The following is a 27,306-nucleotide window of genomic DNA, read 5'->3' as shown; positions in this document are numbered from 1 at the left end:
ACAACAGGCAGCTAGGGCAAACTGCCTTTTTGACACAGAGTTCACTCCAGGAAAGACCAGGCCGTGGGTGCAGAGACTAAGTCTTCTCACTTACAGTTTTTCCTAATTCCTTACTTCACCTTCCCGTAATATCTAGAATAATTTGAGGGGAGACACAGTTTTACCTTGCATATTACTATGTCATTCTGAATAAGTTTTCATGAGCAAACTCTTAGCTCAGTTTTAGCAGGAACAGCATTATGGTCAGTAGTCCCGAGGGCTTTCATATCTTATGGGGGGTGAAAGTGGGGAAGGAAGTCTGAATACCAGAAATACTTAAAAACACTTGAGATGATTCATAAAGCCAGAGGTGACTGATAATATTGACACTATTATTGGAATATCTTCCCTATCAGACATCACATCAATGAAAAAAAGGCTATTATTATTTTTATCCTGTGGAAGGCAGTGTTGCTTAAAGCACTATTAAAACATGAGGAAGAAAAAGTTCAAAGCAAAATTAAGATTTTAAATAGTGAAATAAGATATAAAACTAATGTGTGTGTGCGTGCACATGCGCACGCGCACACACACACACACACACACACTGAGGTGAACAATGAACTTAAAGTCTTGATCCAAAAATTGAATTTTTCATATTTATGTTATACACACAGGATTCTTTACCCAGTATGTTTTTCCTTCAACACGATGATAGTGCTTTTTTTCCACAGTAAACAATATACAGTTATGCAGCATTCTGATAAGTTCACAGTATAGCCATGAATTTTTCTTGAGCAATTACAAATAATCGAGATTTTAAAGAGAGTTGGAAACATGTTAACCGGTATACTTTTTTTTTTTTTTCATGTTTCCAGCCAAGAACATCAAATAAAGTGTTGCATGACTCAAGGTGCTCCTCATTTCCTCTCCGCCCAGGCCTAGAAACCGGATCTCCGGAGACCGACACCGGGTGTTCGGAGCCCCAGGCCCAGGGCGGCAGGTTAACGCTCCGGTCCCCCACGGGGCTGGCTGCGCGGGTGGGCGCCGGGGCGACAGCTGAGCGAGTCAGGGCGGAAAAGAACGTGAACTCCGGTGACAAACAACACGGGGCCACGGACCTCAGCATGACCAGCAAACCCTGCACTTATGAAAATACTGATACTGACAGCAACGAGATGATCATAAATCAACTGGTTCCGGGACCACTCACACTTGTCCTAGGACTCAGGGGACCCCTACTTCCAGTTTCCCCGGGGCAAAGAGGAACGGGCTAATCAAAGCTCATCTCTGTCACCACTCAGTACGGAACCCGCACACGGAAGCCCCCGGACACCGCCCGCAGTCTCCCACCATCTGCTACGACCTCCAGCCCCTGCCAGATCGCCGCGCTCGACCCCAAAAGCCGGAGGACCCGGCAGCAGCTGAAGTGAGGGCAGCGGCGGCGGCTTCAGGCGCCGCAGTGCGCAGGCGCGTGCTCACAACGCGCAGGCGCCGCCCAGAAGTGACTTCTCCAAAAAGTGTCTTAGTTCACAGTCACCTGAGCTCGGGACGACTCGGCTGCGGAAGGCTTTGCGGATACCGCCCTCTGCGGGTCCGGCCTGGAGACCCCGCCCTCCTCTCCGGCCCCTCGGCTCCGGCACTGCGAACCCTCCTAGAGCCTGACTTCTCCCTCCTGTCCTTTCCCAGTCGCGGGCCGGACCGGGCCGAGCCGGGCCACCCGGGCGCGGTCCCTGACCATGGCGTCCCTCTTCAAGAAGAAAACCGTGGACGGTGAGTTCCAGGCCGGGCCGAAGGGGCCCAGCTCTGTTTCCCTGTAGTGTTTTGGGAGCTTCTGGCCGCGATTCTCGCTGCTGTCCCTGGGGGCGGAGCTGGATCGGGCGGCCCCACAGGTGACCGCCCTCTGCGTCATTGCTCTGCTTCCCCATCTCGTCTGACTGCCCCACATCAACCTCACCTGGGCAGTCTGGTTTCTTTCCTCTAAGAACACAACCTCCCCGCCCCGTTTTTTTCTTTAACGAGATCCTGAGTATTTGGAGGAGGCAGGATGTTGCTGGCCTGAGAGTGTCGTTAGCCTTGGTGCTTTAGTGAATTTCTTATTAGTTTCGTCTGCTTGGTTTGTTGCTGCTTCAGGTTGGATTTGTACTAGTTCTAGGCATGCAGACCGGAAACCTGTGCCTGCGAAGTGGGGGCGGGGCGGGGAGTAACAGCCTCCAATTATCAGTATGAACTTGGGTCTAGATCGGTCTTGTGCTAAAAACACACTATCAGTAGAGATGTGAAAATTCTTCTTGACTGACTCCAGTAGAGAAATAAAAGAAACCCAACGGAAGTGCCTGGCTTTAGTTTCATAATGGATTTTTCTCTCTTATGATTATCTTTTACTATCTAAAGTTAAGAGATGTGTATTATCTATCTGCATAGAAGTTGACATTTTAAAATGATTGTATTGTTTCAGACATTTAGCTCAATGTCATCTTTAGAGGAAAAAAAGTGAATGTACACAAATTGGTATTTGTAAGCTCTGCCTGTAATGTATGTTTATATGACGCTGATTAGTCTTGATAGTCTTGATATTTTCATTGACTGCTACCAGGAATCAAATTCATTCAAGTGATTTAAAAATCGTGTTCCCCATTACATGTTGAGTCTACGTTGCTGATGGTTCAACCAAAGAATCACTTCTTTGTAGGGATCCAATTCTGCCACAAAAGGAGCAGTGGTAGCTAGACAGTGATTGGTACAAACAGGGTGCTCAGTCTAGACCTGGGCTAACTCCTTCATTCCTTTGTATTGACACTTCCAATGCCAGCAGAATTATTTTGGAGAGGATAACAAAGACGTCATTTTTACTCTGCCACTCTACCCTTCAAGACATAATGTCATTTTACCCCAGTAATGTATTTTTTCTTACCCTGAGTGGATGAAAATGTATTTTTAAACTTATTCACTTTTTATTAATTGAGACTTCTTATTAACCATTTACAGTACCGGGATGACTACCAAGATGTTATAGGATGTAATACAGTTGTGTGAAATGGGTTTTATGTGTTATTCCTGAGAATGCTGTTTAATCTTTAACATGGCACTTTTTATTTTCAGTGTTCCAGTACCAGTATTGTGATTGTCAGTTATTGTATAACACTACGGTGGGAAAATAGGTTTTATTTCTTTGTTTCAGTTTTATATAGTGAGAATTTACTAAACAGAGGAAAAGGGTTGCAATTTTCTTACTGCAATGTTACAAATTAAATTTAAAATTTTTAACATTAACAGCCAAATGTCCTAGCTTTAATTGCTTAATATCTGTCAAACATTTTGAAAGATGTAAATATCAGTTCTGTATTCTCATTGCTGTGCTTCTGGTACTTTTGGCAATCTAAGGACTATAGGGCTTGAAGTACAAAGATGAATAAAAAAAAAAGACAGGATGTGCAGTGATGGTATTAACTGTATACTCGTTTGCAGTTGGGTTAATTTCATCCAAGAAATATTTTTGCTCAAATAGACTCACTTGTGGAAAAAAAAAATAAAAAAAGTCTTAAAGACTTTTGCTAGGAGCTATCTACTGATTTAAAGATCTGTATATGAAATTTCTGAATGTAAATTTGGCCACCATGTACATTTACTATAACTACCAAACTGTATACTTGATGTTTTCTTAAATTATCATGTCAATTCAAATCACTTGATGACATCTTAATTCTAGAACTGTACTTTTATTATTTTGATATAGAGCTTTACTGATGTTTTTACTCCTATTTTATTAAAAAGAAGTTTTGGTTGTTTAAAGGGTGACAGCATTCTTTCTAGCAGTAATGAGGCTATATATTATGAAATTTAATGTACTCTCATGCATTTCTCCCAGGTCTTTGGACTCACTGATTATTGATCATGAGATCTTTTACTATATGCTATCTTTTTATCTGTTTCAGCTGTAATGAAATTCTGATATATAAGGGAAATATGTAACTGTTTATAGATCTGAAGAATAATTGAATCTTTTTGTCTCTTTGGATTGGCTGGAAGAGTTTCATACTATATCATTAAAGACTAGTGCACATGCAAATTAAAAAGGGAGACAACATTATAGCACTTATTACTATTCAGAGTTATGTTTAATTCATTTTTGACACAGAGATGAACAAGTCTCTGCAGTGTATACTTTGTTACAGAAATTAATGAGAATTGTACCTCAATGCCATAGAAGAGGAAGATTCTTTTGAATTTGAAATTACAATTGAGTCCTTGGTTTTCTATTTACTGATTTATAACATATATACACATATATTAGGGTAAAGTATTTACAGTTTTTTTGTTCCTTAAGTAGATGAATGGTGACCTACTTATTGGAGCTAATTATGAATCTGTAAATCAGGATGCCGTGAGGACTTGTCATAAATGCACAACTAAATATGCCTCTTAAAAAGTGAAGTTCAGTATGCACTGTGTAATTTTGTCTGTTACCCTAAGTAAAAGCAAATTTAAGGTCCTATTCTAAGCCAGAACCAAGTTAACATTTTGTATGCAGTATCTTATTATTAGATAACACTGTTATTATGCCCTTTATAGATGAGGAAATTGAGAGGCCAAGGGCTAAGTATCTTGCCCAAGATTACACCGCTGCTAAGTGGCAGAGCCAGGCCTCATCCTTTTGAGTGTACTCATTGTTATTTTGTGTTGTTAGATACCCTGTGGCTCAGTTTAGTTTTGCTATTTTTGCTAAGTACTTGGAATTCTCAACTTTCGGTAGGTACTATGTAATGTCACCTTTTGTCCGTGAACCAGACCCTTTTCTCTCAGAATTAGTGGTAGAACTTTAATATCTAATGGTAGTAGAACTGCAAATAACCCTCTTTTTCCTGACTCTCTTGACAGATCGTTTTTTAGGAAGTATTATCCAGTCTCTTTTTGCTCTTCGTCTAAACCTCATGCAGGAATAGTGATATCTCCTATCTCCACCTCTTTATTTCTCAGATGCCCCCCATTCTGCACCAGTTTACTTTACATCTCATGTAGTGAGAGTTTGCTAAGATCATCAATGACTTCTAGATCACCAAATTCAATGGCCATTTTGTGTTGAACATCTCTTGGGCCTATGTTTCGCATTTGATCCTTATAATAATTTCTTCCTTGAAACTCTTGGCTTCCATGACATAATGCTCTTTTAATTTTCCTCCTATTCCTCTGATTACTCTTTTTCTTTCTCCTTTCAGGTTTTTCTTCTTTCCTTTCTCACTTCCTTCCTTTCTTTCATTTTTAATCTACCCCTTAAATATTAGTGTTCTTCTTGGTTCCAGCTTAGGCTACCACTGTGCTAACTGAACATTCTCCAACTGCATGATCTTATCCAAAATCCTGTTATTCCAGTTATAACCTAAATGTTGATGGATTCCCAGCTTGGTTCTCTAGACATAGTTTTCCGAGTTTCAGACCAATATATCCAACGATTTTCTAAGTATCTCCACCTACATGCCCCCAAAACATGTGGAATTATAGAGATCCCAAACAGAACTCATTACCATCTCCTTTTGGTTGGTTCCTTTCCTGAATTCTCCTCCTTCAGCATTTGGGAGTTCTTAATTTTGCTTTCACTTAATTTCCAAATCCTGCTCCTTTTGCTTCTTAAATATTTGATTTTGCTCCGTATGCCTTCAAATCCTTGCTCTAATTCAGATCCCATTTATATTGCACTTTACTATATCACCTTTCTGTGTTTCTTTGCTATAGCTTCGTAGCACTAAAGTCATTCATCTACAAAGTCATTTGTGTGATTGATATACTTGAAACCCAAATCTTCCCACACTACTCCTCAGTATAAACCCCTTTATTGAATCGCTGGTACCAAGAGCATCACGTGGGCACTCTTTAATAAGGCATATATGATACTCCTTGGTCTGGTCCTTGTCTTTCTTTCTGGCCATGTCTGGACATTTTACTGTCCAGCAACACTATCCTCGTATTTATCTGTATATATACCATGCTTTTTCTCACTCGGACATATTTTTTATCACGCGCTTATGCAAAAAATTACCTTTTTCTCTTCCTCTAGCGAACCTGAACTATCTCAGGTCTTTTTCCTTTTCGAAAGTAATTCTTCTCTGATGTCACCTCAAATTATGTCAAATTCCTCACTCCTTCTGTGTGTGTGTGTGTGTGTGTGTGTGTGTGTGTGTGTTAAGCATCTTCTTCCTGACTTGCATTCAGGAACCAAAGTAGATCCTGTGTTCTTCCAAAGTTCAGTTATGCTTATTCTAAGTTTTTCCTATGTTCCATATTTACTAGGTTGCAGAGAATCTTCAGGATAAATGAAAATATCTCTGTAGCAATTTATTATTTAGAAACTAAATTGCAAAATAATAGAATTTACTAACCCAAAGTAGTGTTTCCAGTGTGCAAAGTTTGCCATAGTCTACATCCATATTATAGTTACCTACCTTGAACTTTACTGCAAGTTTAGAGATAATTTCAGGCATGCTACTAACAAATAGGAACAGAGCTTTTTGTTTTTTGCCTCATTGGGGTAGTGTCCTTATATGCTGGTTGTTCCAAGTTCAGAACCTGTGGAGTTTTGACTAAATTGGGATAAATCTCCTGTCAAAAGGTCGGTTGTGATGCTACATGTCCAATAGCTCCAGAGAGAATACAATCTACCATGTATATAAACTGAATTCCCTCCAGAAATATTTCTGCTTTCTTCCAAATAAAATAAAACATTCTTATGGTGCTACCTACAGGACTCAGATCTTCCCTAGGATGCTGTGTGTTCTCTTAGTGCTTATTATTCTGAATAGTTAAAAACTCAAATTTTACTTTCTATTTGGCCGCTACATTCGTGGCCTGCCAAAATAATAATAATAATAATAATAATAATAATGGCAACAACAACGTATAGGATTCAGGCACACAGTACTCTCTTAGCGTTTTTCTGAGCAACGTTCTCCATATTTCTTCCTGACTTGAGATATTTCTGCAGGAAAATGTCTCCCCTCTGATTTCTCCATCCCTATCATGACACCAAAGACTGGTATTTCTTTTCATGCTACCATTGCCTATCTTCAAGTCCAGATGTCTGTGAGACTTTTTTCAGAGTTTTCCCTCTCATTCCCTGACTGATTTAAGCTGAAAAATGCCGTTTGACAGTTTCCTGAATTGAAGCTGTTGTTGATGATACCACCAAAGCCCGTGTCATTGAGAACCAAATGTGACCCAAGATCTGCTGACAGGTGACCCATCTCAATACCTTCCTTCAGTCTTGAAAAAAAAAACAATACTTTAACAAAAGTAAATTCATTTTAATGAATTCTTCAGGGCTGGAGTGAATTTTGAGACTACTGCGCGGGGATGGTGATTCCTTTTTACTTCCTTTTATGCCACCATAAGGCTATAGAGTCTCCTGTTTGCTCTTTAGTATTCTGCCTCTTCCTTCCAAGCAAGTCGTGCTGAGTTTTTCAACTTCAACCTCATTTTTAAGTGGATCCTTGACTCCATGGGCCGTATGTAGAGTAAAGCTGTTGGCATGATACTCCTTGTTCTTTCTGTTTCATAGTTTTTTGTTTGTTGTTGTTTTTGTATTTTTCTTTACCATCTATCATAACGGGTTAAGCTGATGCCATTCCTCCGATTTCTGATATACCGTTTCCAAAGCTTGAGAAACAAATTTGCTTTGAACATCAAATTCTGATTCTTTCTTACCTACTCTCTCATTGTCACTTCCCTTCTGCCTTTGAGTAAATTTGGTTTCTAGAGCCAGCGTTTTCTAGGAACTGACCTTTAATGTTTCTTTCTTACACCTTAACCTTTGAGCTCATAGCATCTTTGCACAGTATTTTTCTCCTCATCAATCCAAGAAGATGGTATATCCCCATATAGCAGGGCCCCTGCCCACTTTATTGTTTGTCGCTGAGCTCTGCCGTGCTCACCTGAGCAGAACTCACACTCCTGGCTCTTGCTTTTGTAGTCATGATCAGGGTTTATCTAATACGCATTGTCCCACCATCCCAGTGCCACAATACCCACCATATCCAGTAATACCAGCTGATGCAGAGCTTACAGATGAAAGCTAAAGTGGGAGCTCCCTCTCATCTCATCTCGGGATCTTCATCCCCCCCAAGGAGTTCTAATGGAGATGGTAAAGCGGGATGTGGGGCCATTTTGTGCTCCTTTTTCAATACATGTGATGGTTAGATTCAAGATAATTGATAGGCAGTGAAGTTACATAAATCAAAATGATTTTTGCCCTAAAGAAATACATTTAAAAGCAGAAAATATGCTAAATTACGTTAAAAAGTCCATCGCGACCTTATAGTAAAGCACTGAACCCAGTATATTGTGTAGTGGGTGCTGTCAGGTAGACCAGCTGGAATCCCGCTAAGGGTTCCATGCGGGAGCTGTGTGTGCCTCAGGGCCCCTGGGGCAGTCATCGGAACTGTCCTGCAGGCTTGAGACAGACCCCTCCCTTCTCTCAAAAGGCAGGCACTTAAAAAAACAATGTTCCTCACAGATTAATGAGTTTCCACATTTAGAGTTGATGATTATTTTTTGCTTTAATTCTCAAATGTGTAAATTGTATATAAATGAACAAGGTCTGGAAGGACAGCCATAATTCAAGTTGGGGTCAACCTCAAACTCCATTGGAGAATTTTAGTGAGCTAGGCTGGGTCACATGGGAGGCTCTTTCAGATGTGTTATTTATTTACTTACTTATTTTCTGTAAGCAGATAGACTTTACTGACGTAGAACAACCAAAGAAGGCAGGACAACCTTTTCTGTCTGTATCTTAAGTCCAAAATTGAAATCTGTGATTTTTTCACTCCAGTGTTATCTTGTTTAGCGCTAAGGGTCTGAAAGGCTTGAGGCAGGCTTTCAATGCCAAGAGTGGAGCTAGCCTGGGTGGGCTTCTCTAAGTATTGTGCTGGGGATGAGCGGGAAGAGGATGGTGGGTGGGGCAGCCCCCAGACCCGCTTTACCTCACCAGATGTGACAGAGAGAGCATGCCATAGGTACATCCATATATTTATGACATTTTCACAGTTTGCAAGTTTTCTGTTGTCACCTATTGTGGAGTGCTTCGATGGAAGCAGAGGTTGGACAGGGAAGCACATGATGGACAGGAGCCAAGTCTTCCATCTCTCCTAGATGTCAGCCATACGCTATACATGTTTCTGTCATTGTCTGGACTCAGAATGAAAAGAGGGGAAAGCAGAAAGTTATAGGAGAATTGTCTGATTATTTCAGTGTTCCATTTATGCATTGTAGAAAGATAACTGTCATAGTTCAGATTTTACTGTTGTTAAATTCTTGATACCCAATAAATTTTATTATACATTTTAAAGGAATATGTTTAATATACCTATAAGGCAAATGCTTTTACCTTTCAGTATATATGTTTATACTCCCTGAGATTGCTGTTGACTAACATGTTAGGATACTAGTGGCATAAAAGTGGAGATAGAAATAGATAAATAAATAAAATGCATGCATTCCTTACTCTTAAAAGAGCTTGTAATTTGGGGAAGAGCTCAGACCTACTAAGTAATAACTGTAATGGAAAATGAACTTGGCCTTAAAAACATTAAAAGTGTCTCAGAACATTTCTTATCTTATTCCTTCTGAATTATCTAGAAGACTAAATCATTAAGTGTGGGTTTCATTAGGGATTGTTTAAAAAAAAAGAGTAATCTGTTTGTTTTATAGGATATACCTCTCATATGAAAAAATATTTTACTACCTTTTCCTACTTACCATAACATGTTTTAAAATGTTATGACTGGATTTTAGTATATAACATTAGATGCTCTCAGTTTATAGCTTAGAACTGTTTAAATATTAATAGGCCTATTAACAATAGGCTGTAGAATTTGTAGTAGTTAATTTTCTTTATCTTGCCTTCTCTAATATACAGTGACAATTATGGTACACATAGTTACATAAAATCAAGACAAGCGAAGTCAAACTATTCGATTAAATTCTGTTTTGTTAAAATTTCGTGTCGTAATACTTGTTTTCAACAAAAATGGCTGTAACTATTCTTTATTCTCCGATCAACACTAACTGGGTGTCTTCAACAATTGAGTTAAATCCTAATACTATCTGGAGTTAGCACAGGCCCCACAGGTTAAGGGCTCATCCCCACAACACTGTCCTCACTTAAGATGCCAGTCACAAGTTCCAGGTGAGCTATGAATTCAGGTATCGCAGCAACTCCCTCCTCAGATTTGATAATTCTCTAAAACAACTCTCAAAACTCAGGACGTGCTTTACTTACTAATACTGGTTTATCATAAGGCGAAAACTCAGGAACAGCTAAATGGAAGCAAGGGATTGGCGGGGTGGGGAGCCCAGTGGACAGAGAGAGCTTCCATGCCCTCTGTAGGCATGCTGTCTTCCCGCCGTGTCAGTATGTTCACCAACCCAGAGGCTCTACCAGTCTCTTTGTGCAAGAGTTTCTATAAGCCAGTCTCTAGCCTCACTACCCTTGGAGGGCTGGGGCTGAAAGTTACCACCCTCTAACCAAGTATTTGGTCTTTCTGTAACCAGCCCCATTCTAAAGCTATATAAGGGCCCCCCCGTCCTGAGTCAAAAGACGTTACTGTTACTCAGGAAATTCCAAGGGTTTTAGGAGCTCTGTGCCAGGAACTCAGGACAAAGACCAAATATTTTTTCATTATGCCATCCTAGTAATGAAAAAGTGTATATTGGTAGAATTCTAGATCTTAGCCATCAAGGCTCGCAGCAGATGCTTTGCACCTGTGTCTATCTATCCTCAATTTAACTTATTAATGCAGTGGCTTCTTTTTCAGTTTAGTTAGTACCCTTGTAACTTTAGAAGACCATCATTACTATCTCAGTATTTCATCTTATATTACCGTGTTTCCCTGAAAATAAGACCTTGCCAGACAATCAACTCTAATGCATCTTTTGGAGTAAAAATTAATATAAGACCCAGTATTATATTATACCCAGTCTTATAGTAAAATAAGACCAGGTCTTATATTAATTTTTGCTCCAAAAAGCGCATTAGAGCTGATGGTCCAGCTAGGTCTATTTTCTGGGAAACACGGTAATAGAATTGAGGGAGTTTTTGGTACACAAAGTGGTTATATACAAAAGTTCATTTCCAATTTCACAGTTTTAAATTTAGAGCATATTTTCTGTAGAAACAGTAGGGTAAGGGGTGAATGTTTTCATACCAATCCATTGGCTTTGGCAAGATATAGAACTAAGAGCAAAAGAAGAAAATTGGGAGTATTTGAGTATTGAAGATGAAAAAGCTTTTGATTTCTTTGAAAGATAGGGAAATGAGAGCTTTTTTTTGCTGTTTTGTTTAGTGTCAGTTACAGATGTCAGAAGAAAGATGCTGTATGTTGTAGACTAAATTGTCATTTTAGTTGATTAGTTATATTTTATGTAATGACTTTATATGTTTTTCATTCAGTTTGAAATACTGTATGTTTTTATTGATATGGGTCTATATAAGGAATATGTCTCTGATAACTATTTCTGTTTATTACTATTATTCTTTTAAAATGTACTACTTTTATTTTGTTATTTTGGGGGAAATAACTTTTTTAAATTATTTTTTTCAGTTACAGTTGACATTATTATTTTATATTACTTGCAGGTGTACAGCATAGTTAGACATTTATATAATGTATGCAGTGATCCCCTCTATTAGTCTGGTATCCACCTGGCACTGTACATGGTTGTTACAACATTACTGACTGTATTTCCTGTGCTGTACTTTACATCCCCGTGACTATTTTGTAACTACCAATTTGTGCTTCTTAATCTGTTCCCCTTTTTCACCCAGCTCCCCAACCCCTCTTCTGATAGTTTTATATCTTCTTTGCCCGAAAAACTTCACAACATAATATTGTAGTTAAAGTCAGAGCCCTAGGAATCAGACCACCTGTATATGAATTCTAGTACTTTTTCTCCCTTGCGCAGATTACTTCACCAAATATCAATTACCTCCTTTTAAATAAATGAGATAATAGTACCTATATTTTGGGGTTGTTGTGAAGCACGTATTATAGTGCCTATTACTCAGTATAATTAGTTATTTCTATTCTGAGAAAAGTCATACTATACATAGAAAGGGTAGAACATAAGTTGTGATGCTCCATCACCAAAAAGGATAATGGTTGCTGGCTTTACTGTTATTTTAATTGAAATGAAATTCACGTAACATTAACCATTTGAAAGTGAAGGGATCGGTGGCATTTATATATTCACAGTGGTGTGTAACCTCCATCCCTAGTTCCAAAACATTTTCATCACCTCAGAATAAAACTCTGCACCCACGAAACAGTGACTCACCATTCACCGTTCTCCCCAACCCTGGCAACTAGCAGTCTGTTTTCTGTCTTTGTGGATTAACCTATTCTGGATATTTATATGGGTGTAATCATAAAACGTAGCGATTTGTGTCTGGCTTCTTTCATTTAACATAGTATATTTGGGGTTTATCTTTGTTGCAGTAGTGTCAGTGCTTCATTTCTTTTCATTACTGAATAATATTCCATTCCATGTATATATCACAATGTGTTTATTCATTTGTCTGTTCATGGACATGTGGGTTGTTTCCACCTTTTGGCGATTGTGAATAGTGCTGCTATGAACATCTGTGTACAAGTATTTGTTTAAGTGCCTGTTTCAGTTCTTTGGGGTAAATACCTAGGAGTGGAATTGTTGGGTCACATGATAATTTTATGTTTAACTTTTTGAGGAGCCACCAAACTGTTACCCACAGTGGCTGAAATAATTTACATTCCTGCTGACAGTATGCAAAGGTAGCAATCTGCATGGGCTCGTCAACACTTGCTTTTTCCCTTTTTTGTTTTTGACTATTGTCATTCTGGTGGATGTGAGGTGGTATCTAATGACTGATGACGTTGAGCATCTTTCTCATGTGTTTATTGGCTATTTGTATATCTTCTTTGGAAAGATGTCTATTTAAATCTTTCACTCATTTTTAATAGGGTTGTTTGTCCTTTTTTTTTTTTTTTTTTTTTTTTTGAGTTGTAAGAGTTCTTTATATATTCTGGGTAATAGACTCTTGCCATATACCAAAGAGGGTGCCAAAACAATGTATACAAATTTTAAGAAATTCAATGCTCAATATATACCGATAACAAAAGATGAATACAAGTCACGTTTGACTTCTGCAATTACAAGAGGTGCTCAAAGTGGTTACCATCAGCATCCAGACACTTCTGATTACGGCGAACTACTGCTTGAGCAACGCTGACCAAAGTGTCCACTTGTGTACCTTTTTTTGGCACCTCCAATATATAATATACATATATTTCTCCAATTCTGTAGGTTGTCTTTTCACTTAATAATGTGCTTTGATGCACAGCTTTTAATTTTCATAGTCTAATTTATATATTTTTTTCTTTTGTTGTGTGTGCTTTCAGTGTCATATTTAAGAATCCATTGCCAAATCCCAGCTCATGTATATTTATTCCTGTGTGTTTTTTTAAGTTTTATGATTTTAGCTCTTATATTTGGGTCATTACTTTTTTGAGTTAATTTTTATATATGGTGTGCAGCAGTACTCCAGTTTCATTCTTTTTCATGAGGATATCCAGTTGTCCCAGCACCATTTGATGATGAGACTATTCTTTCTGTTGCTTTTTAAAATGTTTCTCTTTACTAAACACGGTACTCTATTACAGTGATTAAGATCACTGATTCAGGAGACAGAACCCTTGAATCCAAATCTGGCATTATTGCTGACCACCTTGTGACCTTGGGCAAGTTATTTAAACTTCCTGACCCTCAATTTTCTTATACATGGAATAATAGAAAAGTCAATTCCATGGCATTATTATGAACATTATGTTATATAATATATGTAAAGCACTTAAAAGATTCCTGACAATGAGAGATCAGTTTTGGTAAGAATTACCATCTAAATCGTGATCCTTTGAAGAAATCACTATTTACCAACAACTAATCCAAATGATTGTCTATCGGGCCTGGACTAAAACTTTAATTCTTCAAAAGGTATCCAGTGGATTTAGATGCACTGAGGTAAATTAGAAAAACATTGAGTGGACACTTGCAGTATTTCAGGACATTGTATATATTATATGCTCCTTACCAGCAATCCCTATTTTATAAGAAGCCTGAAGTTTAGAGTGTTAACTAACTTTTCCAACGTATCATCCTATAATGATCAAGTGTCAGAGGTGGGACTTACTGGAAGGTCTGCTGCTTCACTCTGTTGTAACTTAGTGTAGAAAAAAAGATTGAATCATCACATAACCGGTCTTGCTACGATTTCATATAATACTGGAGTAAGGAAAACTGAAAAGGCTGTATGTTTGTGACATACATATGTGCCATATAAAACATAGTATACTAATCAATTCTCTAAGGCAGTATTTTATTATGATTTATATGTACGTTTAGCTAAACCTTAGGTTATAGCATACTTGCACTCACTTTTGTAATTCTTTATATAATCAGTATTTATAATTCAAGTTTGAATATTTGGCTAATTTTTTAGTACATTGGATTGAAAGAAAAAGATTTAACACCTAGTGAATCAAGGTTTATATTTTATTGACATAAGTCCAATATTTAAATGGTATTGAAGGAAGTTTTACAACCCATACATTAAGGTTTCTTTTGTGTTTCTCTCAGATGTGATAAAGGAACAGAATCGAGAGTTACGATGTACACAGAGGGCTATAAGCAGAGATCGAGCAGCATTAGAGAAACAAGAAAAACAGCTGGTAAGTAGAACATTAAATTTCAGTTTAACTTTTCATACAAATTTGGAAATTAGTGTTGGAATAATTAGCTAACTAAGAAAAAGACACATGGCAGGTGGTAAGTGATTTGCTTTACTAAGAAATGGAATTTTATGCCTTTCTGCAATTCCCGCTTACCTTTGTTTATTGTGTCATTCTGCTGCCTTTTATCAGGATTCTGTGTATTCTGCTGATTATAAAATCAAATTATTCTTCAATTTTAAAAGTCATGCATGTCAAGGAAGTAATGTTACTCAAAACAGCTGACATTCTTCTCAGTTTATAACAAAGATAAAATAGTCCTGGAAAACAAGAGAGGGTTACAAGAAAATAATTATGTTAACTTGTATTTTAACTTACTTGATATTTTAACTATCATTGTTTCTGTGATAATGAATGTAATTTTAAAAATAGATAGGCTATTTTTAAATATTTTATGTTATGTTATTAAATATATTTCTTAAAATATTTTAAAAAACAGTATGATTTAGGTATAATTGATGATATACTATACATATTTAAAGCATTTATGTAGACTACATTTTTAAAGCATGCAATTTGATATATTTTGACATATGTATTAACTTATTCCTTTTGTGATCCTGCCTACCCATCCCTTCCTGTCTTCCTCTTCCCCAGTTCAGCAAACACTGATCTGTCACTGTAGATTAGTTTATATTTTCTAGAAATTTGTATAATTGGAATTATATAATATGAACTCTTTTTTTTTTAATATGGCTTCTTTCAGTCATAACTATTTTGAGATTAATCAGTGTTGTTACATGTATCAGTATTAATTCTTTTTCACTGATGAGTGTTATTCTATCATGTGGCTATTCCATGAATTGTGAATCCTTTCACCAGCCAGTGGACCTTTGGATTTTTTCCAGATTTTGACTATTTTGAATAAAGTTGCTATAAACATTCAATTGAAGTCTTTGTGTGAGCATATGTTTTCATTTCTCTTGGGTATATTCCTAGGAGTAGGATTGCTGGGTCATAGGTTAAACGTATATTTAGCTGTATAAGAATGCTAAACAATTTTGCAAAGTGGCTATGCTTTCTGTTCCCACCAGCTATATATGTGAGTAAAGTTGTTTCAAATCATGGCCAAGAGTTGGAGTTGACAGTCTTTTTAATTTAGCCATTCTAGTGATGTGTAGCAGACTGTCATTTAAAATTTTGTTTTCCTAATTGCTAATAATGTTTAGCATCTTTTCAAGTTTTGCCATTTACCTATCTTCTGTGCCAAAGTGTCTATTGAAATATTTCACCCATTTTTTTTTTCATCAAGTTGTTTTATAATTATTTAGTTGTAATAGTTCTTTATATATTCTGGATATACTTACTTTATTAAATACATGTTTTGCGAATATTCTCCTGAGTTCTTGACCTTGTCTTTTATTTTCCTAATAATATCTTGTGAGGAACAGAGATTTTTTTTTTTTTTTTATCAAGTGCAATTTATTATTCTTTTCTTCTGTGATTTGTGTTTTTAGTGTCCTATGTAAAAAATCTTTGCCTAACTCAAAGTCACTAATAGTTTCTCTCATGTTTTCTTCGGGAAGTATTATAGTTTTAGTTCTTACGTTTAGAACTGTGAACTTTATTGAATTAAATTTCACTATGTTGTCGTGTGAGGGTAAGAGGTTCACTTTTTACATATGGAAATTCAGTTGTTTCAATATCATTTGTTGCTGACAGCTTTCCCTATTCAAGTATCTTGTCATTTTTTTTTGAAAATCAGTTGTCCAAATGCATATGAGCCTCATTCTGAGCTCTATGCTATTTCCTTGATCTATGTAACTTTAATTAAGTTGCTTTAATTAAGCAACTACCACACTTCTTATTAGTATAGCTTTATAGTAAGTCTTCAAGTCATACATAGTGTTAACCCTACTACTCTGTACTTTGTTCAAAATTGTTTAGGCAGTTTTAGGTGTTGCATTTCCATATGAATTTTAGAATAAACTTGTCAGTTTCTACAAAACAGATTTTGATTGGGATTACATTACACATGTAAACTAATTTGGGAAGAATTGACATGTTAACCGTATTGAGCCTTACAATCCATGTACATGCTGTGTCTCTTCCTTTAGTTAAACCTTTAATATTTCTCAGCGGTTTGTAATCGTAATTAAACAGGTCCTGCACTTTTGTCAGGTTTATCCCTAACTGTTTGATGCTAGATGATATTTTGAAAACAAATTCAATTTCTGATTTTTTCTTGCTGGTATATAGAAATAAATTAATATTTTGTATATTAATCTGGATCCTGTAACCTTTCTAAATTCATTTATTCTGTAGCTTTTATTGATTCTATTAGATTTCTACATAGACAATCATTTTATCTGTGAATAAATTAAACTTTTCATCATCCTTTCCAATCTCGATGCTTTTTTTCCATACCTTATTACACTGGCTAGAACTTACAATGTTAAATAGAAGTGCTGATAGCAGACATCGTCATATTTTTATTGATCTTAAGGGGAAACATTTAGTCTTTCACCGTTAAGTATGATATTAACTAGGATTTTTGTAAATGCTGTTTCTCAGGTTGAGGAAATTCCTCCTTAAATCTAGTTTGCTGAGACTTTTTATCAGGAATAAAATTTGTCATACGCTTGTTTTTAAATTTTTCGCATCTCTTAAGGTTATTATCGTGTTACTACACTACAGTGTAATGTAGTGACTTACATTGATTGATTTTCCAAAGTTGAATCAAGCTTTTGCTCCTGGGATAAACTTCATAAGTAATGTATTTTTTTAAATATTTTTATTTCAATTTGCTGAAAATTTAAGAATACTGCATCTGTGTTCATGAAAGATACTGATTTATAGTTGTCTTTTTGTGTAGTGTCTTTTATTTGGTTTTGACAATCAGAGTAATGCTGATCTGAAGCATGAGTTAGAAAGTGCCACTTACTCTTTCCTTTACTGGAAGGGTTTGTGTATTTCTTCTAAATATGCGATAGGACTCATCAATAAAGCCATTGGGAATGAAGTTTTCTTAGTGGATAGGTTTTTAAATAACAAGTTCATTTTTTGAAAAGCAAATATAGAATAGATCAGGTTATCTGTCCTTTTGACTGAGCTTTGATAGTTTGCATCTGTCAAGTAATTTGTCCATTTCTACTAAATGTTAAAATGTAATGACATATTGTTGTTCATAGTATTCTCTTATTACTCTAACATCTTTAGGATGTGAAGTGATGACCCCCCTTTGCAATCCCAATGTTTGTAATTCATGTGTTCTCTCTGTCTGTCTGTCTCAGTTTCCCCTCATCTGTCTGGTTAATGGTTTATCAATATGGTCAATCACTTGTTAATAAAACAAACAAAAAATGCTTTGATTCATTAATTTTTCTGTCCTTTTTTTTTCTTTTCTAGTTTATAGATTCTTTTTCTTGTTTATACTGTTTCCTTTCTTTTGTTTACTTAGTGGTGTGTTTTTTTTCAGCTCTTCTTTTTTCTACTTTTCTGTTTTGAAGCTTTTGAGATATTTTTCAAATATAAGTTTTAATGTGATAAATTTCCCTCTAAGAACTGTTTTAACTGTAGCCCACACATTTTGATATGTGGCATCTTTTTTTTTCTTTAACCTAGGACTTATTTAGAATCATGTTTAATTTCTGCTCATTTGTAATTTTCCTTTACTGATTTCTAGTTTAATTTCATTGTTATTAAAGAATATACTTTGTTTCATTTCAGTCCTCTTAAATTTATTGAACCTTTTTTCTGATGCAGAATATGGTATATTTTAGTGGGTTTTTTTTTGTTTGTTCTTTTAGTGTACACTTTTAAAAAATGAGTATTCTGCTGTTGATGGCGTTTTTTATAAATATTGGTTAAGTTGATAGTAGTGTTTTTTTTTGTAAATCTTCTGTATGATTACAGATTTTCTGTCCACTTGTTCTAACAGTTACAGCAATATAAGAAAGGAGTTGTTGGTTTCCCTCATGCTAATTGTGTATTTACCTATTTCTCCTTTCAATTCTATCAGCTATACATACTTCACATATTTTGAAGCACTACTATTAGGTGCATACACATTTAGCGTTGCTTTTACATCTTTAGGTATTAATTCCTTTATCATTATGAAATGCCCCTTTTTATTGTGGGTAATATTCCTTGTACTCAAGGTATTTTTTGTTTTGTTTTGCTTTTTGTTTGTTTGTTTGATTGATCTGATGTTAATGTAGCCACTCCTAATTTCCAGATTTTAATAAGTGTTTATATAGAATGTATTTTTCTATTATTTTACTTAGTTTTTTTTAATTGGTTTCTTGAGATAGCATATGTTTAGGTTCTTATCTAATCTGACAACCTTCCTTTTATTGAGATATTAAATGGATCTTTTCACTTAATATGTCTATATTATTAGTTTTAAATCTACCACTGTGTTCTTTTTTTGCTATGTCTCACCAGCTGTTCATTTGTTTTGTTTCTTTTTTCCTACCTACTTTTGGGTTGAGTTTTTTTTAATTTTCTTCTGGGCTCTATGTGAGTGCTGTTTTGTGAACCAGCTTTGTATTTGTGGATGAAGGTACTAATTCTGTCTTTCCCATGTAAACAAGTGGAATAAATTGCTCTCTCACATTATTCTTTTCTATGACTTTATGACAGCCTCTGCCTCACTTCGTGATCAGGGGAAAAGGGTATATTATGCATATTTAATCAATTCTTCTGAAATAAAGCATTGAGGCCTACCCCTCAATGGTTTTATTCCCTTCTTTTTATTTCTTCTCTTAGGAGTTAGAAATTAAGAAAATGGCCAAAATTGGTAATAAAGACGCTTGCAGAGTTTTAGCCAAACAGCTTGTACATCTGCGGAAACAGAAAACAAGAACTTTTGCTGTAAGTTCAAAAGTCACTTCTATGTCCACACAAACAAAAGTGATGAATTCCCAGATGAAGATGGCTGGAGCGATGTCTACTACAGCAAAAGTAAGTGGGAGCCTTTATATCCATAGACTTAGAGTTTAATCTAAGATATTTAAATGTTAATATTCAAATCAGATTTAAGAGCACCTCCTGATGTATATGTAATATAGAATCTGTGTCATTTTTGGTAACATGAGTTATAATACTAGATAATTCATGTAACTTCTTCTAGATACTTAAATTCTAGATTTTTAAATTGGCTTAAAGCAGTGTTTGCCTTTTTTCTCTTAAATTGTCAGAGATTTTTGGGCTTCTTATTTCATTAAGCTATAAATTTTGATTCCTTTAGAATTGTAATTTCCTCTTGATTCATTTTCATGTATATGTCAGAGGGACACATGAATACTAACTATCAGAAGGACTTACCAACTAATTTTAATCGGAACTTATGTTTAATGTGTGGTTTTTATATAAAAAATGTTTGTACTATAGAATTTAAAGGATTGTGAACCTTTTGATGTTTTAATAGATAATGAGTTTCTTGATGTATATGAAGTACTTTGAGGAATAAGAAGTTTAATTAGAAGCTCTCACAGATCTTACAGTTCAGCTGTTGGGGGCGGAGGATGGGGGGTTAAGATATGTCTGAAAAGGAAACTACCTACTATACCTCAGTCTGTGCTAAGCTTCAGTGGACTGCACAGATCTTTAAATAGAATGATCTGAAAGACTTTGCAAAAGACCTAGGTCTTAAAAATATCACTAGGTGTTAAATATAGGGAAGGAGGAGTATGAATATGAAGAACAAAAGGGGAAAAAGCCACAGAGGAGAGAAAGTATGAGGTTCACATTAGTAAAACGGTATATACAGTTGATTTTCATTACTTGCAGTAGTTAATGTTCTATAAAGTCCAGAACATGGAATTAGTGAATATTGACCCATTGCTCCTGGGGAAATACAGGATTAGGTTCCAGTGAGCCTTCGGCTACATTTTTGTCAACCGATCCATACCGAAATTTGCTTTATGTGGGTTTCTGTTGAAAGACACTATATTTAATATATATTGTTGATTCATTATCATTGACTCATGGTTAACAGCACTGTAACTCATGCCTGAACAAAGCTTATCTCTACCAAAGTATATTTTCTCCGTAAGCACATCACTGCCTTCTTGCACTTAGGAACAGTAAATGACACCTTAGTGCTCTGCTTAGGGGACATTTCAAACAGCAAAATCACCAACAAAAGACACAAGAATGCGGCAATAAGTAAACGGCAAAAAGCACACTTGTTTACAGTGTGAGAGCTGAAACAAGAAGGCAGTGTCGTATTGTTTGGTCTCAGCTGAAAATGTATATGTTGGGCGACTCAAATTTTGGCTGCTCTGTACATGTCCACAAATGAGCACAAAAGTACTGCGAGTTTGATTGAGGTTACAAATAAGTGTTAGTGAGTAGGTAAATATGAGATCCAAAAATAATGAGGATCAACTGTAATTGTTTTGCAATTTTTGAAAGTGGGAAGCTGGAAAAAGGTACCATATGAGACCCTGCCATAGACAGATGTCTGAATTGGAATTTTCACTTAAATGTCTTAGAAATGTGTTAATTCAGAAAATATTTGTTTAGAACCTAAAGGCAGGAACTATAACAAGTGATGGGGATGAAGTGGAAAGCAAAACCAGGCAAGGGCTTAACCTATAATAGATCGCAGTCTACTTAAAAAGCTGCCCATTGAGAGGTAGTTTAGTGCAGCGATTACAAATGTAAGTTCTGGAGCCGATTACTTGGGTTCAAGTCTCACCTCCACTTAGCAGCTATGTGACCAGTTCAAGTTATTTCTCCTTTCTGTGTCTTCATTCTCTATTTGTAATACAGGGAAAATGGTGGTACCTAGCACATAAAGATTTATCAGATTGAAATGTCATTTAACTTTAAATATTATTATATATAAAGTGTTTAGAAAAGTGCCTGACACACAGTCAGGTTATATAGGCATTCACTACTCTATTATTATAATTCTTATTGCTTACAATAATTTGTAATGAATAATTGTGTTATTTACAATAATATAAGTTGCAAGTAAAGTATTATAAATGACACTAATAAATATGAAATCTCTCCTATAGTGAGTAGGATTTAACAGGGGTACATATTCTAATCTGGGATATGAGGAACTACTTTCCTAAGAAAGTGGTATATAAACTGAAATCTGAAGTGTTGATAGTACCGTGTTTCCCCGAAAATAAGACCTAGCCGGACAATCAACTCTAATGCGTCTTTTGGAGCAAAAATTAATATAAGACCTGGTCTTATTTTATTATAATATAAGACCGGGTATAATATATAATATGATATAATATAATATAATATAATATAATATAATATAATATAATATAATACCGGGTCTTATATTAATTTTTGCTCCAAAAAACGCATTAAAGCTGTTTGTCCGGCTAGGTCTTATTTTTGGGGAAACACGGTAAAAGCAAATAGAGAAGAGCATTCCAGGTGAGGGACAGCATATGCAAAGGTCCTGTGGCAGGAGACAGCATGGCACATTTAATGAAATGAAAAATCAGTGTGATTAGAGGGCACTGGTGCAAAATGAGACTGGCTTATTAAGCAAAGTTCAATTGCTATTTGGTCTCACAGGCCAATTATGGAATTTGACTGTTAATACTAAAAGCAATGGAAAGCTGCTGGGGAGTTAGGTATGTGTGGACTGACAGAGGTTGGGGGAAATGTAGTGTCATATTTATTTAAACATTACTTTGGCTGATGCATTGCGTACAGATTGTCGGAGAAAAGACTATGCTTCATGTCTTTGAAACTGATGTTTTATATTGTATAGTGTCTTTTAATTCTGAGCTAACTATATAAGACACATACGATCTGTACCTAAATTTGTTTTATGTGTATATATATATATTATATGTACATTTTATAGGTATGTAATATATTTTGCCTATACTAGATGACATCATCTCTTAATAAAATAACTTGTGAATATAAAACATAAGAATTCTTTTCACATATTTTTGCAAAACTCAATGTTTTGTTCATTTCTTTAAACCATGGTTTAAAATACATTAATGGATTAAGTATTATATGCTGGTGTATCCTTTTTAATTTAGACATTAAATTACTGAAAGTTTTTGTAAAATTTAAATTAGAATTCTATTTAATTTAGACATTACCTGCTCATCACATAATAGGCAAATGTAGTTTTCCCACTTGAACAGCAATGGATTTTATGTTGACAGTGTTTTTATTACGTAATTTTTTGCTTACTGTTCAAATGAGATTTGTTCCACACCAGTCTTTATTATATAGATGTTAAGCAGATGGTTTCCAAACAAGTATTTTATTTTTTTCTAGAATACATAACATTCTTATGAGTATCTTAAGTTATGTATGTATCTTCTCAAAGCCTATCTCTATTTGATATGTTCCCATTGGACTTATCCATAGTAAAATTTTCATAATTATGTAGCTAACATGAATCTTTTCATGTTTTAAAGACAATGCAGGCAGTTAACAAGAAGGTGGACCCACAAAAAACATTACAAACAATGCAGAATTTCCAGAAGGAAAATATGAAAATGGAAATGACTGAAGAAATGAGTAAGTTTAATAACCTGTAATGAAATGTACTGTTTTCTCATCTTTGAATTAGGCAAGTTTATTTACTTGCAGCATCTTATTCTCATCCATGAACGCACAAATATTGGGGGAAAAAATGATACAGTACCCTTCTAGATAGAAGTCTATATTATAACTGCAATGTATTTTTAAATGGCAATTTATAAATCTCAAAATTTTATTAATGTTTAACTGAAGGAAAAATGTAAAATATGTTATGCCATATTTCTATGCCATTTGGGCCCCAGCAGTTTTATTTTATTGATTAGTGGACCAAAACCAACTTGTGAATAAAATAATTCTTCCTGATATAAATTGGGTAATTTAAGTTATGTTGATTGTTTCATACTATAGATATTGGAGGTTGAGCTAATGGAGCTCTTTCTTTTTTTTTTTTTTTTTTGCCCCTTCCAAAGTTATTTAAAATTTAGTTTTCTTTTTTTGACTATAAACGAATTACGTGTTGTCGTAAAAATATGAAGAACAAAGGGAAAAACATATTATAAAAACATCTATCATCACAGTACTCAGATATAGTTACTGTTAATATTATATGTTTCTTTCCTATATTTTCCCATATCCTATAATAGTAAGATCATATTACTTGTGAAATTGGGAACCTGATCCTGCTTTTAAAAAACAATAGTGTAACATAAGCATATATTCATGACCTTAAATCTTCTCGGTCTTTTTTCTAAAAATGGTTTAATATTGCATAACATTAGTATTAAATAACATCAACTCGAATTTATTGAAACATTCTTGCATTGGTCAATAATACTGTTTTAAATTTTCAATGTATTTGATAATCCTTTGATAAATGTTTCTATATTATCTTTGTCTAAATTTATTAAATCTCCTTAGAGTATGAACTTTTATAATGCTTTTGGTTCATACTATCAAATTCTTCTCAGAAAGATTATCCCATACCTGTCTTTATTTCACCAATAATGAATGAGTGACCTTTTACAGCATCCCGGTCAACACTTAATTATTACTTACATGTGATGTCAAAGCTGGCATCATTTTTTGCAAGCGTGTTTTCTTTTTAATTTTTCAATTAAAGTTGACATACAGTCTATGGCCATATCACCCTGAACGCGCCCGATCTCATCTGATCTCGGAAATTGACATACAATGCTATAATAGTTTAAGGTGTACAACATAGTGATTAGACATTTATGTAACTTACAAAGTGATCACCTCAATGAGTCTAGTACCCATCTGACACCATCCATAGTTATTGTAATATTATTAACTATATTTCTTATGCCGTTCAATATTAATAAAATACTGAACCTTAGACTTTGATAGAATATCCTGCCTACATTTTGAATGTAAATTTAAGAAAGTTGAAAATATAATTATAGGTATAAAAAGAGCAAGTCGTCTCCCAAATATTTACAGGATATTTGATTCTTTCATGGTCAGGTTTAATAGCTACCAACTCGATGAATTCAATTTGTGGAATCATACTTAAAAGCTTTAAACCTGTAGCTATTAATATCATATAGTTGTTATTTATTAAATATTTTTAAATAATTTTTTTAATCTAAGTAGACTTGTTTTCTTAGAGAATAATTTGTGTTGCAGTGAATAGTATTCAGATTTAATGCCTCAAAAAATTATTTATCAGTGAACTTCACTGACATTTGAAAGTGACTTTTGTAATTTGTTGGTTCACCTAAGTTTGCCCTTCTATTATATACAAAATATATACACATAGTTGGGCCACCTTCTAAGAATGTAAATCTAAATCTAACCTGAAATCCATTTGAAAGTAACTGCTTTATTCCCCCACCTCCCCCCCCCAAGTCAATGACACACTTGATGACATCTTTGATGGCTCTGATGATGAAGAAGAAAGCCAAGATATTGTGAACCAAGTTCTTGATGAGATTGGAATTGAAATCTCTGGAAAGGTATGAATGTCTTCGCTTCTCAGTTGGAAATAATTTCTACCATTTTTCATCCCTTAATTGTTTTAAGTTGTCCTTTACAACAAGGTGCATGTTTTTATATTTGTTTGAAAAGTAAATTAAACCTCTTTGTAGCGCATCCTTTATATCCTAGCCCCAATGTTCAATAATACACTTTTTTTTTTCTCTTTTTCTCTCTTTAACATAGATGGCCAAAGCTCCGTCAGCAGCCCGAAGCTTACCATCTGCCTCTACTTCAAAAGCTACAATCTCTGATGAAGAGATTGAACGACAACTCAAAGCTTTAGGAGTAGATTAGTCAAAAAAGCCATAATATTTTGCTTATATTTAGTATAAACCAGGCACACTGCAGATTCCTTTTACAAAACACGTTTATTTTGGGGGAAAAAAAAAAATGAAGACCATGAGTGAACCAGTTGTCCTAACCCATGGCTATTTTGAATCTTTTGCCAAAGAATAACGATGCAAAATGGGAACAGGTTGGATTTTAATTAGAACTATTTAGGAGTGATGATGTGTAAAAGTTGACTTTTCTGCATGGCATCGAGAAATTATATTCATTACTTAGTGTAGTTTATGTCCTAAATCTTTTTACACTGAATACAAAAATCGTGTTAACTGCCAGTCGGCACCAACTTGAAGAGTCTTGTAAAAATACTAAAAGCATTTCATTAATTCTGTATCTGTTGCTTGTCCTTTGTCAGTGATATGTGTTATGACCATAGGCAGTTCAGCTGCCAAATTATTTTTAAATGGTCTAAAAGAAGAGTGCTATTTAAACATCAGTCTTAAAAACTGTCATGAGCTTTTTTTTTTTTTTTTCTTTTTCCTTTGGGAGGACATTCTACATGGTAAGTTTATTACCTTCTAAAATGCTCTTGGCACCTGCCTTAAACAGTACAAACGTTGTGCACATCTTTATTTAACTGACAGAAAAGAATTACATTTTAAACTCAAACTGAAGCCTCATACAAAAATTATCTAGGCTGTCTTTTGTAAAATTTATAAAAGTGAATTGAATACATTGGCAAAAACAAACACTGAATTAATAACATTTTATAGTAATAAAACGATATATTTTGGTCTTCCAAGAACTGAGGAAATTTTCTCCATATGAATTATAATTTAATCTGTTTAATTTGGAACTGTATTAATATGTACTTGGAACCCTCTAAATTGAAGCCATCATTCTCTCAATTAAGGAACACTACTATGGAAATACTCGACCTAAATTTTAAAATAAAAATTAGCACTTTTTTTCTTGGTAAATAAACTACAGCTTTGTCAGAAATTACTGCCTAAATGTGTATTAATGTCTTAGCATTTTTTAAGGTAAAGTTGCTTTGGTATTTAATGTATGTATACAAAGTGAGAAGAAATGAAGAGCTGGCAGATTAGTTAGAGACAGAACTTAGAACTAGGTTAGTTTTGAAAAATGATGTTGTAATATATGGGTTCTAGCACATCCCACCATAAAAACCCTGGAGGAGACCAGATAGGTGTAACCTGGTTAATTTGGAATGATGAACATTTTGGACTATTGAAAATACAAAAACATTTTAGAAATAGTGTATATGTGGCATATGGATTGGTGGGAAGAATGAAAAGCTAAATGATACAGTTTATAATCTATAAACCATTTTATAAAGTTCAAAGAAAAGGTTGCATTATTGGTAGTGTTAAATATCGTTACCCTAAACATTGATGGATCAAAAGATTCTACTGGATTATGGAATGTTAACCCAGGACTTGTTTTGATTCTTGGATGTACATAGTGATGCCAACTAACGTTATTTACTTTCTTGTTTACATGTGGGACTTTTGTTTTTAAAAATTATTTTGTTAAAAAAAATCCCAATAAAGACTTATTGCTGTTAATGCTTTCTAAAAAATCTCTTTTACTCTATTTTTGGCTTCTGCTGAAGTTAAAAATTTTATGCATATCTGGTAATTTTTCAAAAGAATGATTTTTATTATTTTCCTGGGAAGAAAGTTAGATAACTCTGCTACTTACATTTTAACAAAAATTGTCTTTTTAAGAATTAACAGTTGGTATAGGACTGATGTTTGTGAATGGAGTAAGCCTAAGAATT

The 27,306-nt window shown here is 34.8% G+C and overlaps 1 protein-coding gene across 1 annotated transcript; it reads left to right on the top strand.

Moving 5' to 3' along the window:
- Positions 1–955: 955 nt before the first annotated feature.
- On the top strand, positions 956–27,105 carry CHMP2B (charged multivesicular body protein 2B). The gene is made up of 6 exons (XM_019745444.3): positions 956–1,752; positions 14,635–14,726; positions 19,497–19,691; positions 23,153–23,255; positions 25,089–25,195; positions 25,401–27,105. Exons 1-6 carry the CDS (start codon positions 1,719–1,721, stop codon positions 25,509–25,511), a joined length of 642 nt encoding a protein of 213 aa, XP_019601003.1. The 5' UTR covers positions 956–1,718; the 3' UTR covers positions 25,512–27,105.
- Positions 27,106–27,306: the final 201 nt, after the last annotated feature.

This window comes from Rhinolophus sinicus, chromosome 17, assembly GCF_057876585.1.
Source record: "Rhinolophus sinicus isolate RSI-liver-muscle chromosome 17, RSI-T2T, whole genome shotgun sequence".
Lineage (NCBI taxonomy): Eukaryota > Metazoa > Chordata > Mammalia > Chiroptera > Rhinolophidae > Rhinolophus > Rhinolophus sinicus.
The sequence above is the reverse complement of the archived record's forward strand: the minus strand, read 5'-3'. Positions and strand labels throughout refer to the sequence as shown.

Bases quoted from the DNA above. Each gene is read 5' to 3' on its own strand.
- CHMP2B (XM_019745444.3), top strand. From the start codon at position 1,719: ATGGCGTCCCTCTTCAAGAAGAAAACCGTGGACG. The intron at 14,727-19,496 runs GTAAGTAGAACA...TTCTTCTCTTAG, and splicing joins AGAAACAAGAAAAACAGCTG to GAGTTAGAAATTAAGAAAAT. The intron at 25,196-25,400 runs GTATGAATGTCT...TCTTTAACATAG, and splicing joins GAATTGAAATCTCTGGAAAG to ATGGCCAAAGCTCCGTCAGC.